Raw genomic sequence first — 21,087 nt, 5'->3', positions numbered from 1 at the left:
AGCTAAGATTGGTGGCTTCAACTGGCTGTTCAAGCTTTTCTTTTGAACCTTAATGATATTCTGATATATTCAACTAGGCTCTTCATCTTGGTCACCATTGAAAGAAATCTATTCAATTCTGGTGTAGTGCCATTTATGTTTGCCACCAAGCACTGAAGTGCACGGTTTCCTTATGTAGCACATAAAAAAACAAACCAGAGTCAACTTGAAATCTGTGTTTTAATAGTTGTGTGTTGCCCATAGGCAAAACGACGAGGAGTATCAGGTTGGGAAAGCAGTCTCAGACAAAGGCCAGCACCACGTATAATTTTCCAGGCAGGAATTCCCTTTCGCCACAAAAAAAAGAAAGAAGATAATAATATGAAACCCAAAAAGGACATGAACGTTTCATTGGTATGTACATTATAAACTGTACGTAAGGTATGTTCCTTAAAACAATACATTATTTTTATTAAAATGTTTAATTAGTTACAACAGTGGACTTTCATGTCCTCAAAATAGAAATTATATTAATGATCAGTTATAAACAGAGTAATTATTATTTGTTGCTTTTCTGGAAGAGGAAATCTGGTGACCAAAGATGAAACCACTAAGATTGATCTTGCTTATATCTGAATAAGGGAGGACAGTGTTGTTAGATACAGAAATTATGCAGTCAATTCACACACTACTACGTTTCCAAAAGACCAATGAGATCAATGGCTAGATAATCCGTTCCAAAGATGCTTGTGATCACATAAGCATTTAATAGATGGAAACAGAAGTGAGCCAGCCTGTCGTATCTGCATTTCTATTCAGTAAAATTGCACTGTCCTAATCCAATGTCTTCTAAAATTGAAGAATTTAATTAATCTAAATTAAGAATTTAATTAGACGTTTCAAGGACTCTGTGGGCTGATGTTTTATATTCTGTGTTGTGGGTGGGCATAAATCTATTTCCTGTCTGTATTGTATTTTGTTTTGTGTGTTTACTTTGGGTGATTTGTCACGTGGGTTGGGGTGTGGTAGAACAGTATTCATGCTTTGTCATAGGTCAGTTTAGTCTGGTCAGAGCCAGGGAGTAGGCCAAGGAGAATTTTATTTTTTTGTGGTCTCCTTAAATACTCCTAAATACACTAATTGGAATGCTAACGCCAATGCTTAAGATCGCTAATTTCGCTGTTATATCATGATTATACTGCTTAGTATTGATGTATTACTAGTCTTAGTTTCATTAGTTTTTTGTTGCTACAAAATATTTTGTCTTTGCTGGTTTCTTAATAAAGAATCGAATGTCCTTTCTTCAACTTAGAACTTCGTTATTCTGTAGTGCGGTGTACAGTGTCAACCCCTGTGCTTAGTCTCTGAGCAGTTTTGGTTTGGTTTGTTTTCAAGTAAATCCTACATGTGTGTTTTTCGCTCATGTTTTGTCGTTTGCGCAATTTGTTCTTTTTTTGTGTGTTGGGTGTTTGATGGTTTCTGGGGTTCCATGGTGTTTCTTTATTTTGTGGCTGTCTGAGGGATGATGAATCACAGGGCTGTATAGTGCATACATACATTGATATCTGTGCCGGTGGTGTCGTGGTATCCGCACCCGGACTTCGGAATGACAGTTCCCAGGTTCGAATCCGGCTGGCTCAGCTCCTTGCACGCTTCCAATGGGTGCTGGGTTGAGCGTCAAGCTCGCAACTCGGCCTTGTAAAGCAGACAAACGCTAAAGAAATGGCAAGGTTGCCACCTGATGTGCCAAACAAGGTGTGCAGAGGAATTCTGTACCTGTAATTATTTTGATAATAGAAGTGCTTTTAATCTTTGAATCTTTATATTTGTCTTGAACATCCTCAGCAACAGAACCTTGGGTAGACAATTACAAAGATTCTTTACCCTGTGGGTGAAGAAGTTTCTTATCAACTCACTTCTGAATGTGTGATCTGTTATCATGACACTGCAGTCTTTGGTTTAAATGCCTCAGCCAAGATCGTCAGTCCTGCACCTTTTATCAAATTCCATAAGAATATTGTATGTTTTCAAGAGATCACCTCTTATTCCTCTAAACTCTGAAAGCTCAGTCTATTTAGTTCATCTTCTGGCAACAAATTCGGCACTCCAGAGATCAATTTCACTTTAGGCCTGTACACAGTATCTGCAGATATGATCTCACCAGGGGCCCGCAGAGTTTGGGCAAGACATCTCTGTTGGAGATGTCTAATATTCTAGGAGCTATTGAAGTTAGAACCACCTCTCTAGATCCCTTTCTCCTTTGAATTTATCATCTTTCAATCTCATTAATTTCACTGATATTTATTTCTTTGAACTCTCCATTTTTAGTTCTTCATTATTCCAGGTGGTGCTTCTGTGAGAATAAGCACAAAATATTTGTTTAATTTCTCTCATTTCCTTAATCTCCAATATAATTTCCTCCATCTCAGTCTGTAACAAATGCACATTAATGTTAGCTAACAGTTTCATTTTACATATCTGTAGAAGATCCTACAATCTGGTTACATATTTCGTGCTAGCTTACTCTTGTACTCTGCTTTACATGTCCTTATTAATTCCTTTGTAGTCTTTCTGAAGTTTAAGGTTTTACCAATCCTCTTTTTGCCTCTTCCTTTGATGTAATGCAGTTTTTAACTTCTCAAGTTGGTGACAATTGGATCACTTTTCCTGTTGTGTTTATTTGCTTTAAGGATACATATTGTAAACCAAGTTTTAGTTCTTTGAATGCGGGCCATTGCTGCTTTTATCAGGTTAATATCTTATCCCAGTTTACCATAGCTAATTCATGATACAATTCAGAATGAGCCATTTGGCCCATTATGTTCATGCCAGCCCTCTATAAGGGCAAAACCCTGCTTTCAGAATGAACTAAATCTCTTCAAGTTTTTCTTTAAGATTCTATAATTTAATGATCGTTGTTTCTTTAATTAAAAGCTCATCAATTAACCATATTTCATTTCAGGGTATTAGATCTAAAAGAAGCAGCTCCCTCTTTTATGCACCCCATGAATTTGTTTCAAAAAAATTGCTGCTCATTTGTTTTGCCCAGTCCATATGAAAATTAAAATTTCCATAATTTTATTATGCTTGTTACATGCACCTCCTTTCCCCTATATGTGTAATGCCATTGCATTCTCACTTGTATATTGGGATATGTACATGACTTCCATCCATATATTCCAACTCTTGCTGTTCTTGGCTCCATTAAAAGCAATTCTATGATTTGATATCCTGAGATGAGATACTTCTTCTCTGCTGCTTTTATCTGACTAGGGCTACTCACCTCCTCTTCCACCTTACCTTGCATCCACTTGCAAGCTTAGTGTGTTGGAATACTTAGTTCCCAATCTTAGTCACATCACAATACTGTGTCTATTATGGATATTTACTGCTTGTTACGAATAGTGTATGTATTCAGATTTTTATAAAGCCTTTAATTTTGGAGTTAAAACATCTTATTTGTATGTGCTATCCATTCCTGGCAAATTTGTTATCATTACACATTTTGCTATCCTGAACTACCATGTTGTTATGATCCTATAGTTTCTATATTTTCTATCACCACAACTCACCCTCGACCCACTCCCAGCTATTTAATATAAAGCCTAATCCTAATTTAAATCAAGTGACTCCTCAGAACAGAACAGAACAGAACAGCTCTCACATTCCCCAGTAGTGGGGCCAGTTCCTATGAATTGAAAATTTCTTCCATATCGATTTTCAACCATGCTTTCAATTCTTTGGTTGTAGAAACATAGCAACATAGAAAACTTACAGCACAATACAGACCCTTCGGCCCACAAATCTGTGCCAATTATGTCCTTACCTTACAAATTACCTAGGGTTACCCATAGCCCTCTATTTATCTAAGGTCCATGTACCTGTCCAGGAGTCTCTATCGTATCCGTCTCCACCATCATCGCCAGCAGCCCATTCCACGTACTCACCACTCTCTGCATTGAAAACTTAACCCCTGACATCTCCTCTGTACCTGCTTCCAAGCACCTTGTGTCCTCTCATGCTAGCCATTTCAGCCCTGGGAAAAAGCCTCTGACTATCCACACGATCAATGCCTCTTATCATCTTATACACCTCTATCAGGTCACCTCTCATCCTCCGTCGCTCCAAGGAGAAAAGGCCGAGTTCACTCAAGCTGTTCTCATAAGGCATGCTCCCCAATCCAGGCAACATCCTTGTGGATCTCCTCTGCACCCTTTCAATGCTTCCACATCTTTTCTATAGTGAGGCGACCAGAACTGAGCACAGTACTCCAAGTGGGGTCTAACCAGAGTCCTATATAGCTGCAGCATTACCTCTCAGCTCCTAAATTCAATTCCACGATTGATGAAGGCCAATACACCATATGCTTTCTTAACCACTGAGTCAACCTGTGCAGCAGCTTTGAGTGTCTTATGGACTCGGACCCCAAGATCCCTCTGATTGTCCACACTGCTTGGTTGTATTTATTCTCTGCCTTTCACAGAGGGAATAATACAAAAAATATATTATCTTTATGGTTCTGATTCTTAATTTGTCCTTAATTGCTTGAATTCCTTAAGAAGAACCTCCTTTTTGTCAGTCTATGGTCTTCTTTTGTACCAAAATGAGGCCACCCTCAGGATGGAGGAGCAACACCTTATATTCCATCTGGGTAGTCTCCAAGCTGATGGCATGAATGTAGATTTCTCCTCCTGGTTAAACAAAAAACCTCCCCCCTTCCTCTATTCCCCACTCTGTCCTTTTACCTCTCCTCACCTGCCTATCACTTTGCCTTCGGTCCACTCCTTTTTCCTACTCTGCTAGAGTCCACTCTTCTCTCCTATCAGATGCCTTTTCCCACCCTGGGCTTCACCTGTCATCTTCCAACTAGCCTCCTTCCCCTCCTCCACCTTTTTATTCTGGCATCTTCCCCCTAACTTCTCAGTCCTGATGAAGGGTCTCAGCCTGAAATGTCAACTGTTCATTCATTTTTATAGATGCTGCCTGTCCTGTTGAGTTCCTCCAGCATTTTCTGTGTGTTGCTTCAGCCTCCCTCTTTGTTCGATCTGTGTCACAGATTCTCAAGTGGACCAAAGCAACTGAACTTTCCTTCTCACACTCCACATTTCTCTCCATTCCTGAGATGATGTCCCTAATCCCGTCAAGAGGCAAGCAACAAATTCTTTGGGCATCCTGCTTGTATTTACAGAGAACATGCACCCCTTCCTAACTGGGCTGACCACATTATTTTTGCTCCCCATGCTGTTTGTGAACCATGCTGCACTATCTGTTCTGATCCATACGTGCTGCAAAAACCTTGTATGTGTTCAGTAAGTGCAAGGTAGCATGCTCCAACAATATCTCCTAGATCCCCATGGCTATTTCACTCTATCCTACAGCTCCCACACATCACCTACTCTGCCACATATTCCTGATTTTTTTCAAAATTATTATGCCCAATACTAGACCATTATTGAACCCCATTATTCACCAAGTTTGCACTCATAGGGTTCTGTGCTTTTATTTGGGCCACAGGTAACATCACAGTTTAGGTCACTTGACTTCTATGAACCACTTTTGCTGGTTATCGGGCTATCTTTAAATCATTTTTATCATTGGTATTTAAAACTACAAGGTAATACAGGTGCACATTCCTTTATCCGAAATTCTGAAATCCAAAAAGCTCCGAAAACCGAAGTTTTTTCGCCAACAGCTGAGGTGTGACGTGGCAGCACTAGCAGAGGCCGCCAGACGTCAGTTGCGGCTCAGCGCTCGTACTGGTTACACATGCATTTGCTATTCGCTGATATTTTGTGTTCACTGTTGACTTTGTGTTTAATTTCACTGTGAAAATGTCAAAAAGATTTGCAGATACCCCTATGGGTAACAATGAGAAAAAGAGAAGGAAGCATCTATCATTATCAATAACGCAGCAAGTGGAGTTATTGCAGAAACTTGATCGTGGTGTGTCTGTGCGGCGTCTTACTGAAGAAAATAGTGTTGGAACTACCACTGTATATGATTTAAATAAACAGAAAGGCAAGTTACTGAAGTTTTATAGTGACAGTGACGTTCTACATTTATTCCAATGAGTCATTTACCATGTGTTTGATTCGGTTCGTTTGAAGCTGTATATTTTTATGTTTTATTGAATTTTTTTGGTGGAAATAAAATTTTTTCTTGTCATTATTCCCTAAACAATTCAGTATAACAACTATTAACATTGCATTTACACTGTATTAGGTATTATAAGTAATCTAGAGATGATTTAAAGTATATGGAAGGATGTGCGTAGGTTTGGTGTGTCACCGGGTCCTGAAGTCCACTGCACTGGGACAGGTTAAATAAAGGACTTGAGCATACGTGTTTCTTGGTATCGGGCGGGGTCTGAAATCTGAAAAATTCTGAAGTCCGAAATGCGACTGGCCCCACGGATTTTGGATAAGGGATTGTGGGCCTGTAGTAGGTTAATGGTAAAGCTAAGTAAAACAAATACATTTTTAAAGTGAATAGATCTTTACTTAACAAAGCGCATAATCTGTGGATGCTGCAATTACAAAATCCTGAGGTCACAGACTGAGGAAACCTATTGCCTTAGATATCTAGAGTTCCTCTAGTTTTTTTGGATGGATGTTACAGCAAAAACCATAAAGAATAACTTTATTTTGCCATTTATGTAGTAATAAATTATTCCATTGTTGACAAAGGGTAACCATCCAATAGATGTATTTTTTCTGTGAAATTTACTTCCAGATACTGTATATACTATATCGGACAACAAGTTATTGATACCAAATAGGTTACTTTGAACTCTTAGAGAGGATGCAATATCAAATTAACTTCTGCACTGAGTTTGGATTTCAGTGTCTTTGTTCATAGACAGATTTTCAAATGGCATTATGTTGCATCATGAATGTGAGCAAGTAATGTGACCTAGCCATGTTTATATTTATGCTGGCTGGCTGTAAGTGCATATAATGAGTTCATTTAAAATTCTAATTGAAATTAAATGCTTTCTCGCTCTATGAAGGTTGAGCATTAAAAAATAGGTCTTTCACTTGGAGTAATAAGATTGTAAGCATCGTGTGGTATCATTTGTTGATAAATTTGAAATAAAGTAAATTTATGCTAATGGAATATAATTTCCAACTTTGGATTCATTCCTAGTACAGTCATTTTTGTATTTCAGCTGAATGTATGAGGGAAAGGCTTTTTATCAGTTTGGCTAATTTGACACAGAGTATTTTCTTAAATTTCCTTATTTTTTTGTCAGGTCTATTCATGTCTAACTGCCTGGTGTGTAATCCATTATTATGAACCACTTTTTCTATTTGATAGATAACTCTTGAGGAGGTTATAAAAAAAGAGGGAAATAAAACTTGTGTCCAATTTTAGGAACATTCAGGGGACTTTTATTGTTTTTAGAAACCACAAAAAATCCAGAGTTGACCTTAAAGGTGCAAATATAGAAATTAGGTACTGAAGTTCGGAAGAGAGGAGGGAGAAAAGAGTGCATAGAAGAGTTTTGAGTGTGTACAGTGTCAGGCAAAGTTATCAACCTATTAGCTATCAGAAGCCTAGAGTGGACTAATCCATCTACAAGAGCACACAAGGATTATTAGAAGCAAGATAGTATGTAGATGAGACATGTCATTTTTGATTAGCAAGGACTACATCTGCAGCATGCTACCACCCAAACTAGACCCCCTACAATTTGCCCAGCAGGCTGAGGGTGGCAGACACCAACAGAATCAACAAACTCATTCGTAAGGCCAGTGATGTTGTGGGGATGGAACTGGACTCTCTGACGGTGGTGTCTGAAAAGAGGATGCTGGTTGTGGATTACAAGAGGAATGGAGACAGGCTAACCCCTATTGACATCAATGGATCTGGGCCCCCAAATCCTGAGAACTTTCTACAGAGGCACAATTGAGAGCATCCTGACTGGCTGCATCACTGCCTGGTATAGGAATTGTACTTCCCTTAATGAGATTCCCAGATGGTACGTTGCCTCCCAGGTGCCAAGGTCCAGAACTCTGCAGAGAGTGGTGCGGACAGCCCAGCACATCTGTAGTTGTGAACTTCCCATGATGCAGGACATTTACAAAGATAGGTGTGTAAAAAGGGCCTGAAGGATCTTTGGGGACCCAACTCCCCCCAACCACGGTCTATTCCAGCTGCTACCATCCGCAGCATAACTGCCAGGACCAACAGGCTCCGGGACAGCTTCCTCCACCAGGCTGTCAGACTGATTAACTCACGCTGATTTGAGTGTATTTCTATGTTACATTGACTGTTCTGTTTATTATAAATTACTATGATTGCACTTTGCATATTTAGATGGAGACAAAATGTAACGACTTTTACTCCTCATGTATATGAAGGATGTAAGAAATAAAGTCAATTCAATTCAATCAATTTCTTTGCAAGGTGGACGAACAGGAAGGGAGTGCACAGGTACTGTGTAAGCTAGATTTAAAGACAAAATTTAAAGCAGAATCATTTTTCTCGTGTTAGCATATGGTAGACTTGTTACACTATTGTGCCTCAGGGGGCATTGGCAAGTATGAAGGTGCTTTGGTGGCGGGGGGGCGTTGGCAAGTATGAAAGTGCTTGAAGGGGGGTAGGCTAAAAAAAGGTTGGAAAACACTGCTGTAGGCTAATTTCTCGGCCACAGGGTTAATTTTGACTGAATATTATGTTTGTCTCACTATGACACTTCTGCTCTATGGTCTTCACATTTCAAACATGCCGTTAGATCGATTTCCAAGTCGGGCTCAGATGTTTTCTGACCTTTGTTAACAGAATAGGTGCATTTAAATCATGAACCTCAATGAAGTCCACTGTCAGCACTCATTTCAACCCTGAATAGTGTAAGAGATGGGGAAAAGAGGGGAGGTGCTGGGTTCATGATTGGATTTGCACAGGTAAAAGTTTCAAGTTTCAAAGTATATTTATTATCAAAGATTGTATAAATTATACAACCTAAATTTGTTTGCTTACAGGCAGCCACAAAGCACTTACAGTGACAGGTGTGTAAAAAGGGCCTGAAGGCTCACTGGGGACCCGAGTCACCCCAACCACAAACTGTTCCAGCTGCTACCATCTGGGAAACAAGACAGTAGCATAAAAGCCAGGACCAACAGGCTCTGGAACAACTTCTTCCACCATGCCATCAGACTGATTAATTCATGCTGACACAATTGTATTTCTGAGCTATATTGACTGTTGTATATCTTACTGTACATACTATTTATTACAAATTACTATAATTTGCACATTGCACATTCAGACGGAGACATAACATAAAGATTTTTACTCCTTGTGTATGTGAAGGATGTAAAGAATAAATTCAATTCAAAGCAAGAAACCCCCAAAAAAAGACCAACACCTGATGCACAGAGAAAGGGGAAAAAAACAAATCATGCAAACAATAGAAGCAAGCAACAACATTCCGAACCAAAATGAGTCCTTAGATCCGAATCCTGGAGCAGCCTGGAGTAGGCTCAAGGTCTTAGTATCAGTTCATCGTATTAGCGGGCATGGATCACAGCAGCTGGGACAGTCTTCATAGTCTCAGCACATTGGAGAGAAGAATGAATATTGTGGGAGAGCAAGCGAAACCGGCTGTCGCCTCCAATCCTGACGCTCTGTCTCTCCAGTCTATCTGAGCCGGCACTTAAATTGACGAAACAGCATCTCGTACCTCATACGAGGATCCAGGCATTGCTGCAGTGAAAGGCTCCGGGCCTAGACCATTCCGCCCAGCCAAAGCCACCCTTGATTTCCCCAAATTGGCTGTGTGCCCAGAGCGATCCAGCTCGCACCCGGGCCAGTTGTACTGCATTGAAGCACCTCTGCCTTGACTTCTCCTCTCCAAATAGCTCGCTCCATCGGCATGGATTCTGCAATGCACCGGCATGGTTCATCCCTCAAGTTCACTTTGTGTTTGCTCGCCTCCTCATTGTTAGCAGTGATAACTTATCATAATTTACTTCAGATACTTAAGTGAGAGTGTGCTCTTACTGGAGGTTGGAACTACGCAGAGGTCTAAAAAGAGGAGAAGAGAAGCTGAGGCTTGCTGCTGAAGAAAAGCGCACTCATTGGGAAAACAGCACCAAGACAACACTGGAGGACAGTGCCTTCAAGTGCAGTCGATGCAGCCAAGACTGTCACACCTGTGTGGGACTCTACAGCCACAACAGATGCTGCTCTAACACAGACTTAAGCAAGTCTTTCCAGGCGCAGATCCATGGTCTCGCGAGACTAACGGATGCCACCACCACTTCAGAAAAGATGTTATTGGTAATGATTTTAGTCAATTTTCTTGCCTTTTGAACTACCTGTGAGCTGGTGCATGCAGTTGATAGCGCCATCTTAAACCAGAAATGTTGGAAAAAAGAAATGGGGAAGAGACAATAAGAGCTAGAGGTGAGAGAGATGGTGAATGTTGGAGTCTGGAGTCAGATATTAAGTATGACTGTGGGAGATAATGAGAGAGAGTGATGGTAGAGTGAAAGATATATTGTGGGAGCTGGGGAAGGGTGAAGGGAGAGAGAGAGAAATATCCGGTGTGTTTCACTAAGTGGGTAACATGACATCTAAATTGCATAATTTTTATTTTATTTGTGGATGTAATTGTAAGTAAAATGATATTGTTATTTCAGGTACTTGTATTGATATATATTTCAAGAGTTTAATATTTTGAGCAAATTCTTGAGCTCTGTATTGCTACTAAATTTTACATTGAAATTAATAAGTTATATTTTAGGGTTTTGTGCTAAATGGAATATTTTCTTGGAATACAACACATTGATAAGTGAAGATATTTGTACATGAGCTTTGTTACATTTGAATTACTTATGAAATTTTAGAATACAAACTAGCTAAGCAGATCTCAACATGCTCGGTACACTTGGCTGCTGTCATTTTACAATTAATGTACCTAAATTTAGATATGTGTAGATACCTTCTCCTTAGCACTCTCTGTGAGATTCTGGTGGAACTTTTAGACTAATAAAGAAATGTAACAGGAATATATGTTGTTGAGGCTTCAAAATGTTACCTTTGCTTTGATCTTCTAAAGAAATTTCTGGCCTTTCTCTGCTGTAAATTAGTTCAAAAGTACTGGCTCTCTTTGTTATCTTTTGCCTTTTGGGTGTGATCTTACATTGATGCTATTATGATATTGGGTTTTTGAACATGCCTGCAAGAACAGAAATCTCAGGGTTATATATGGTGACATATATGTACTTTGATAATAATTTTACTTTGAACTTTTGAACTTTTAAACTGTATCTTGACCCCAAGTAGATTGGTCACACCTTTGTTGACAAAGCAATAAAGTCCTGATTCAGTTATTTTTAGCTTTTCCTCTCTCTTCTTCAACTTATAGGGAAAAGATGATTTATCAATAAGTGTTCTTTGCTCCTGCCCATTGTCTTTCATTTAGAATCTTTGCATTCTTTGCTGTTTTGGTTAGGTTGTGAATCACTTTTTTAGTTATTGTTGCAACAGTAAGCATAACAACACTAACTGAGCCTGTGGAATAGGTGTGGCCAAATATGAATTTTATCTAGGTGAAAAGAAATCCTAACTTCCGAGAACTGAAAGTCAAGTACAAGGCATGAAGGGACTCTTGAAGAAACATGCAAAGAAATACTTGCTGGATGTGATGTCAAATGTAACACACTAAGAAGCTAGATAAAGTATACTGGAAAAAAGAGTTTGAAAGAAGAACTTAAGGGCAGTGGACGATGTTAGAACAAAAGATGCAGCCATAATTTCAGTATTGGAGAAGCTCTCTTCACTTGATATATGAGTACAGTTAAAGATAACCCAGGCATACCTTTCAACAAAAGTAGATTTTGTGAAGGAAGCTAAAATATTTGCAAAGGTAATGGATGGTGACAACTTTAGTCCCTTCAACAGTGTGTTTTTGTAATGGCTTGATCTCATCCTCAAGTGGCTTTGTGGGGAACCTTTATCCACAGATACTTGAAATCTGGATGACATAAGGACATTCTAGAAATTTTTCAAGATTGTAATCCCACTGATATATTAAATGCAGTCAATGCTGCTGTCTTGTACAGACACACACCGGATAAAATTTACCATGCCACAAGCATGTCGAGAACTGAAAAGCACGATTTGTTACTCATCAGCAGGTTCAAAAGCCAAATATGCTTTCATCATTTGTTAGTCAGCTGAACAATTATCTTTACTTCATGGATTCATCAAACATCAAATGCCTCAACACCCAAGCTACTAATATTCACCACGAAAACATACAGTGTTCCTTTTTGGCTTGGGTAATTCATTTGTTTATTCTAGAGCCCAAAAACAAACATTAATCTCCCATTAGTCTGCTAATGAACCATGGAATAATTAAAAATTTATGAAGTTCACCTGTCTAGAATCCAGTGAAGACATCACTATAAATTTGTTCAGGCAAAATCTTTAAGAAAGTCAGAGTATGGTAAAGCAGCAATCCAAAAGAACTTCATTTTTGTATGAAGTTAACACCAACAATATCAAGTAGTTTTTTTTTCTGTGTGACATCACAGAAGTTGACATTGGTACTTTACTTTTCCCAGAATTAGGAAAAGAAGAATGTTTGGCCACCACAGCTACAGTGGATGAGGATGTCATTGCTGTTTCAGATACAATACTGTCAGAAGCAGGACATTATAATCAGTACTGGGGAGCTTAATAAATTAGGCTAACTGTATGACTATTTTCAACAAGATTGCAATTACAAATTGGAAGTTGTCTTTGAAATGCTTGGCTTTTGAAATGTTGGGAAGACACAAAGGAGACTGCCGTTGCTGGAATCTGGAGAAACACACAAAATGCTCAGGAACTCAGTGGGTCAGGCAGTATCTGTTGAGGGAAACGGACAGTCAGTGTTCCAGTTTGAGACTGTTTATCGGCAGGATCTGGGAGGGAGGGTGACAACTAACAGTGCGATTGTTAAACGTAGACAGTTCTACAAGTAAAAAGTTTCAAATTTTCCATTTTCACTTTTGTTCCTTTTTAAATTGGTTATCAGCAGGACACACAGATTGTAGAGAAATTGATAGTAAAACCCATTATTACTCAATATATGATAACATACTTACAATGTGGTCTACCACCATATTGGATCAGTAATGTCAACAGCTATTTACAAGAGCCCTGGAGTATCAACGTAAATGGGTTGGACTCCATTAGTATCTGCTCTACATAAAATGTTACATGCAATTTCTGAATTGAAATCTGTAAGAAAATGAGATTGGACAACCATATGCCACAGAGCATAATAAAGAAAGATGCTTGGTATTTTTTTCTTGCGAATGCTATATTTTGCAGCAGTAGGTTATTAATCCATTGTGAATAATTTCAACTAACTTGTTTTTGTTTTCCATAAGAACAGCTGGTAAATAACATTTTTAACTTTAACTGCTGTAACCTTTCTAATAATCCTTTGGCTTTCCTGTTTCTTTTCTAAGAAGTTACTGGTTAAACATTTTATACAGGGAGTTGTGTATGCCTGGAATGCGCTGCCAGGAGTGTCAGTAGAGACAAATACATTAGGGGCATTTAAGAGGCAGTGAATGGAGAAATATGTACTTTGTGCAGGCAAAAAGAAAAAGTTCAATTAGTTCAGCACAACATCATGGGCAGAAGAGCCTATCTGTGTGCTATACTGTTACTTGTATATTTATATTCCTATGTTTATGTTCTAAATATGGGTCAAAAATAATAATATTAAAGTAAGTTGAACATGCTAGTTATGTGAAATGTCTACTGTTAGCTTTTTCTTCTTTCTTAATATTAAGATATGTGTGCGTATGCAAAATTGAAAGTAGTTTTACATATAATTTGAGAAGATTGACAATGATAACCAAAGCATAATTAATATTTTTCAGACAGAAAACATGATCTTCCACAAATTCTTCAAAAATGCTGCAGGTTATGGATATGGTACACCTGATGGAATAATTGTTTCAGATTTCCTGAACTATTTAAAATATAAAAGATATTTTTACAAGTACTTAAGGTCTTCTGAAGCACTCATTTGAGTTTGAGGATAACTTGCTTCTGCTCAATTGGTATAGATTCTGGGGTGATCAAGTTAATGTGGGGATTGCACACTCTACCACAGATGGCACAGGAAGTGACTCACAGGATGAATAGATGGTTGGTGAGGTGGTGTGTTCTTTTTCCATTTACCCTGGGTTACTCAGGCCTTCTAAGGCACTGTTCTCAATGTCATCCTAAATGCTCCATTTCTACATTGATTAGCTATGGTCCAAGGATTCCGAAGAGACATTGGGAGTATTGCATTTTTTCAGGGAGGATCTGAGAACACCTTTGAATGTTTTGCCTTCCCTATTAATTTCTTCCTGTGGCGGTGCTCGAATAGAATACTTTAGGAGTCTGATATCGTGCAGGCAAAAGACTTGACCTGCATAGTGGAGCAGACTGAATCTAATTGGACTCCCTTGCTGTAATTGCTGGGAGAGATGCCAATGATGCTTCTTTCACTTGGTAGATGTTGCAGAGATTGCATTAGTGGTATCTTTCTCATGCCTTGAAATGCGGTTTGTGGGTAGACCAACTCTCAGGGGCAGAAAAGGGTGTAGGGGTCACTGCTGCTGGTAGGCTGTGAGTTTGGTGTTGAGCTTGAATGTTCTTCAAACACCCCTTCTCTCACCCAGCCAAAGGTTGTGTTGATGCAATGAAAGTGATGTAGATTTCCATCATTTCTGTCTGCTGTCACTGTAATGTGGTTCCCAAGATCTGGGAAGTGGTCTATCATCTCATGTTTTGCTTGAATTGTCAGATGGCATTGTTGGATTAAACATCATATTGGTAAAGGACTGTTGCAAATGTTTAGGAAAGACCCACACCCTCATATGCATCAGTGAAAATAAAACAAGCTGAAAATAATTTGTGTATTAGTTTCTGTACATGCCTAGACACAAGCATGGAAAGGGGGACAATCGACATTTTAGGCCAAGATACCTTCAGCAGGACTGGCGAAGGGTCTCAGCCTGAAACATCAAATGTACTCTTTTCCGTAGATGCTGCCTGGCCTGTTAGTTCCTCCAGCATTTTGTGTGTGTTGCTCACAACAGAATCAATTTCAGTGAATGTTTTTGTCATGTAATCTGCACCATTGACCCTAAACTTTCAAAATGTCCTGCTGCATTGCTACACCTCATTTCCCAGCAAGCTTGTTGCTGTTGTGTTATACTGATTTCAAAACAAACTTTTCTTTTTGCCACATTTATGTAAATGAGCAGCCAAAAAAACATGTCCTTGTGTGCTCTTAGTTTATGTTCATATCCACTTGCAAGTAAAAAAAAAGAACTCGGAGTAATCCCAATATGTAACAAAAATATTTAAATATCTTGATTCTCTGATGAAAAGAAAGAGGATTTTTATTATTAGGGAAGCCTGTCCTGTTGACTAAAGATCAGTAATCAGTGAATAATTCATTACGGATGGAAGAGAAAAGTGCTTGGACTCAATAGCTAATTGTACCATCTACAATGGGAAGTCTAACATCATGAATAGCTGTGATGCTTCGGTCCCAGATGAGCCCAACACCTTTTTTGCAGGTTTTGAAAGGGAAAGTAGAACTATACCTGTGCAAATCCCTGCAGCATCTGGTGACCCTGTGATCTCTGTCTAGGAGGCCAACATCAGATCATCTTTCTGGAGGGTAAACCTTCACAAGGTGTCAGGAACTGATGGTGTACCTGATAGGCTCTGAAAACCTGTGCCAACTAGCGGGCAGGAGTAGTCAAAAACATGTTCAATCTCTCACTGCTGCAGTCAGAGGTTCCCAGCTGCTTCAAAAGGACAACAATCATACCAGTGCCCAAGAAGAGCAGGATGAGCTGCCTCAATGACTATTGCCTAGTTGCCCTCATATCTCAAATAAGAGAAAATATGGAGATGCTGGAATTCAAAGCAATACACACAAAATGGCCAGGCAGCATCGGTGGAAAAGAGTATAGTTGACTTTTCAGGTTGACACACTTCATCAGTCCTGAAATGTCAATAGTACTCTTTTCCATAGATGCAGCCTGGCCTGCTGAGTTCCTCCAGCATTTTGTGTGTGTTGCTTGCACTCATATCTACTGTGATGAAGTGCGTTGAGAAGTTGGTCATGCCTAGAATCTACTGCTGTCTGTGCAAGGTCCTAAACCCGCTGCAGTCTGTTTATTGCCTCAATAGCATACAGTGGATGCAATCTCACTGGCTTTCCACTCAGCCTTTGATTACCTGGACAATACTAATACCTACATCAGGCTGCTATCTCAGCATTCAGCACAATCATACCTTCATTTCTAATCAAGAAACTCCAAAACCTGGACTCTGTATTTCCCTTTGCAGCTGGATCCTTGACTTCACAAAGAGACCACAGCCTGTGCGGATTGCAACTACCATCTACTCACTGACAGTCAACACTGGTGCACCTCAAAAATGCATGCTTAGCCCACTGCCCTACTCTTTATACACCCATGATTGTGTGGCTAGGCACTGCTTAAATACCATCTGTAAATTTCTGATGACACAACTGTTGTCAAAATTTCAGATGTTGTCGAGGAGGCATATTGGAGTGGCATAGATCTCTGGTTGAGCGGTGTTATTGCAACAACCTTGCACTCAACGTCAGTAGGACCGAGAAATTGATTGTGACCTTCAGGAAAGCGAAGTTGAGGGAACACACACTAGTCCTCATTGAGGGATCGGAAGAGGAAAAAGTGAACAGTTTCAAGTTTGTGCTTGTCAGCAACTCTGAAAAACTATCCTGGGCCCAACGTATTGATGCAATACCAAAGAGGCACAACAGCAGATGTATTTCATTAGGAGCTTGAGGAGAATATGTAATTCACCAAAGACACTCGCGGATTTCTACTTGTGTACCATGGCGAGCATTCTAACTGGAACCTCATTGTCTGGAATCTAGGGGCCACTGCACAGGATTGGAAAAAGCTGCAGAAAGTTGTAAACTCATCCAGATCTATTTTGGGCAATGACCTCCCCAGCATCGAGGACACTTTCAAAAGTTGCCTCAAAGAGGTGGCATCCATCTTTAAGGATCTCCATCACCCAGGACATATCTTCTTCAAGGAGGAGATACAAGAGCCTGAAGACACACAATCAGAAACAGCTTCTTTCCCTCCACCATCAAATTTCTGAATGGGTAAAGAACCCAAGGACACTGCCTCAGTATTTTTCCTCTCAGTCTGCATTATTTATTTGATTTTATTATTTAATTATATATATATTTCTTATTGCAATTTAGAGTTTTTATTATTATATATTGCAGTGTTGCTGCAAAACAACAAATTTCATGAGGTGCCAGTGATGTTAAATCTGGTCTGATTGTGATTGCTGTATGTTGTTGGAATTTCCCACGTATTGTACTCCAGAAGGAAGATTTTGGCAACCAACTGAAATTACACAAATTTAGATAGGAAGTAAAATATGTTAGGACTGATATTCCATGAATGTTACTTCTTTCAAAGCTAGATATAGTGCCTTGAAGAAGTATTCAACTCCCAACCCCTTTGTTCACATAAAGGAGTATTATAACCAGGGATTTTGATCAATTTAACTGAGAATTTTTATTTGTGAATCATGTGATCCTTTCTTCACAGCAGAGCCCATAAAAACAGGTAAGATTCTGTTCACCCCGCTTTGCTCCGTGTTTAGTTTAACCACCTCTTGCAGCTATTACAGCCAGTGGTCTGTATTAGCTTTGCACAATGTGATAGAGCAAGATTTGCCCATTCCTCCTTGCAAAATTGCTCAAGCTGTGCCAAATCATTTGGGGAGCAGTAGTGGACAGTAATCTTAAGGTCTTGCCAGAGATGTTCGATTGGGACTCTGACTGGGCCACTCAAGGACATCAATTTTCTTCATTTGAAGTCACTCTGTGATTGCTCTTGGAGATACGTTCAATGCCTTTGAGATCGTCTTGTACCTCTCCCCAGATTTATGCTTCTCTATTATCCTTTCCTGAACTTGTCTTGAATGTTCTTTTGTCTTCATTTTGGTTTGGTCTGTTGAAAATCTACCTTAAAGAGAGAGAGGTATTTACAGTACTCTTAGTAATTCATTGAAAACAGGTGATCCTCCAATTTTGTACTTAAATAAATTGGGTGATTTGGTGAGGTAATATGTTTTACCTGAGGAAAGTTAGTTTAGTAATTCCAAAGGGGATGAATACTTTTTCAACCTCACACTTATGGTTCTTAATTTTTAGTAAATTGTTGAAGGTATGGGGATTTTTCTTTTGACGTGATGCACAATGTTTTGTAGATTAGCTCAAGAATCCTACTTCAATACATACTAAATTTAGAAAACAAGACAGTAAAAAGTGAAAACAGTTGTGAGGATGAATATAGTTTTCAAGGCACTGTACACGGCAAGAGAATTTCATTTGGGTTGCAAGTGTTACATGTACTATTTCGTAGCAACTTCCAGAATTCTCTTCCTACAGTGATATCAAGTGCAGCTGATTCTACATTTTAAGTTTCCTGCATGTCTCTGAGGAACAGTAGTTAATATAACACTATTAAGTTTAGTTCCATATGTGTATTATTGATTTCTACTATTTAGAATATAATCTAGGCTACATCCTTCCAATGAAACTTTTATGAACTGAGAATATATCAATTTAATAAAAAATGTGTAATATTTGCTTCATATTTAACAGCTTATAGAAGAGCCAGCTATTTTTAACATTATTAGACTTAAGACATTAAGCATTTTGGTGGTTTTAAGTAATGTGGCATTTTGAATCTGTCTGTAATTATACCTTAGGGCCAAAGATAATTTTTTGGAAACATCACCAATGTTAAAGAAGGATATTATTGTAGGAACTTCAATACAACTTTACAGAGTCAAGTTGTTTATTGCAAACAACACACATAAAAATTGCTGGTGAACGCAGCAGGCCAGGCAGCATCTATAGGAAGAGGTATAGTTGACGTTTTGGGCCAAGACCCTTCGTCAGGACTAACTGAAAGATGAGGTAGTAAGAGATTTGAAAGTGAGAGGGGGAGGGGGAGATCCGAAATGATAGGAGAAGACAGGAGTTTTTAATTCCACGTTCCATTCCCATTCTGATATGTCTATCCACGGCCTCCTCTACTGTCAAGATGAAGCCACACTCAGATTGGAGGAACAACACCTTATATTCCGTCTGGGTATCCTCCAACCTGATGGCATGAACATTGACTTCTCTAACTTCCGTTAATGCCCCACCTCCCCTTTGTACCCCATCCGTTATTTAATTATCTTTTATTATTATATATTTTTTCTCTCTCTCCTTTTTCTCCCTTTGTCCTTCTCACTATACTCCTTGCCCATCCTCTGGGCTTCCCCCCTCCCCCTTTCTTTCTCCCTAGGCCTCCTGTCCGTCCCATGATCCTCTATAATCCCTTTTGCCAATCAACTTTCCAGCTCTTAGCTCCAACCCTTCCCCCTCCTGACTTCTCCTATCATTTCAGATCTCCCCCTCCCCCTTCCACTTTCAAATCTCTTACTATCTCTTCTTTCAGTTCGTCCTGACGAAGGGTCTCGGCCCGAAATGTCGACTGTACCTCTTCCTATAGATGCTGTCTGGCCTGCTGCGTTCACCAGCAATTTTTATGTGTCTTGCTTGAAATTCCAGCATCTGCAGATTTCCTGGTGTTTGCGTTGTTTATTGCAAATCTGTCTTTGGATACACTGGTTTATGAATTAAAACTTTATCTGACACAGGTCTAGTCTCAGCAGTCTATTCATACTACAACACATAACATCTGTTTCCTAAATGCAATACATGGATTTGTTTGGCAACTGACAGCAGATTACATGGATTGAGACACACTGATGTAATTAAATAATTTCAAGGTTATGTTGTTATTAATGTAAAATAGGTTGTTGGATTTTATCAAAATAAATAGGATTTTAAAAACTATCTTCAGCTAGCTATGAGCAGAGAGATTTTTTTGTAACAATGCAATTGCTTTCCATGAAAATGCTCTTATAATAATCCATGGTCTCAAAGAACAGAGACAATTGATGTTATTAGGACCACAGCCTGTATTTCAAAACTAATTAGTTCAAAGTGCGCCAACAATCTTTTTTACAGACATAAATGTTTCTGAGTTTGAACGTCAGTGTGGACGGAAGAAAGGTGAAATTTAATCCTTCTGCGGATAGTATTGTTTGAACAGTTTAGTCTAATAAGTGTATTATTTAATAACCATCTAAGACCTGTAGTGGATGCGATTTCAGTTTATGGCATTTCTCAAGCAAATAGGTATCACATGGCCAGATAAATGCTATTGATCCATTATCTTCTTAAGATATTAATGACTGGAGTATTTAATTCTGTCACCATTAAGACATTTCTTAGACCATCAAATTAACCTTCTTGTACTGTAAAGACAATCATAAATCTGAGTTATAGCTCCATGTCCTGCAGCTCTCTGCTTCATGAGGGGAATTAAGGGCAGCTCTGTGGAGTGCTTAACATTCCATCAGGAAAACAGCACAAAAATTATCCTTAACATCATGATTTTAACTTGTTTCAGGTTTCTTTGTGTGTTATGCTTTTGCATTTTATTTTTCTTGCTCATATACTTAACTGGCATAAATGTAATCGTCGAAGGCTTACTCCATTTTGGAGTGGGCCAGAATTATGTGGTGGGTTTTCCATTAAGTGTGCTATCTGTTATGGCATACTTAACGAATAATTGTTACTCCTGAGGAACACTAATGTGGTTAATTGGAGATAATCATGTCTGAATGATTATTACTAGCCTCAGACCTGTCTTACCAGTTGGCTCATAGAAACTCCTCCAGTCCCATTGGAAAATAATTCTGGTAAACACAGTTTTCTTGTAATACAGAGTCAAGCTGTATAATGTTTATTTGTTTCTTGATATTCATTGCAGTCCCAGAAGACCAGGACATCCTCTTCCAAGGCTTTCATAACAGAAAATCCTGTCATTGACCTGACTCTGGAAAGTAGTAAGATACCTCCAAGTCCAGCAGACGGCTTTGTTTGTGAGAGCAGTATTGTGAAGGATACAGATGGAGTCCCTCAGTACCAGGTAAAATCTGTTTAAAAAC

At 39.0% G+C, this 21,087-nt stretch overlaps 1 protein-coding gene across 3 annotated transcripts in view; it reads left to right on the top strand.

Annotated features, from left to right (window-relative positions):
• The window catches only part of dnmt3bb.1 (DNA (cytosine-5-)-methyltransferase 3 beta, duplicate b.1), a 264,613-nt gene that overhangs the window by 133,763 nt on the left and 109,763 nt on the right, over nucleotides 1-21,087 (top strand). For all 3 annotated transcript variants that reach the window (XM_063041300.1, XM_063041301.1, XM_063041302.1), the window contains 2 exons: nucleotides 244-393; nucleotides 20,910-21,068. In XM_063041300.1, coding sequence (XP_062897370.1) covers nucleotides 244-393; nucleotides 20,910-21,068 — 309 coding nt within the window. The remainder of the gene's footprint in view (nucleotides 1-243; nucleotides 394-20,909; nucleotides 21,069-21,087) is intronic.

Source organism: Mobula hypostoma, chromosome 2 (assembly GCF_963921235.1).
Source record: "Mobula hypostoma chromosome 2, sMobHyp1.1, whole genome shotgun sequence".
Lineage (NCBI taxonomy): Eukaryota > Metazoa > Chordata > Chondrichthyes > Myliobatiformes > Myliobatidae > Mobula > Mobula hypostoma.
The sequence above is the reverse complement of the archived record's forward strand: the minus strand, read 5'-3'. Positions and strand labels throughout refer to the sequence as shown.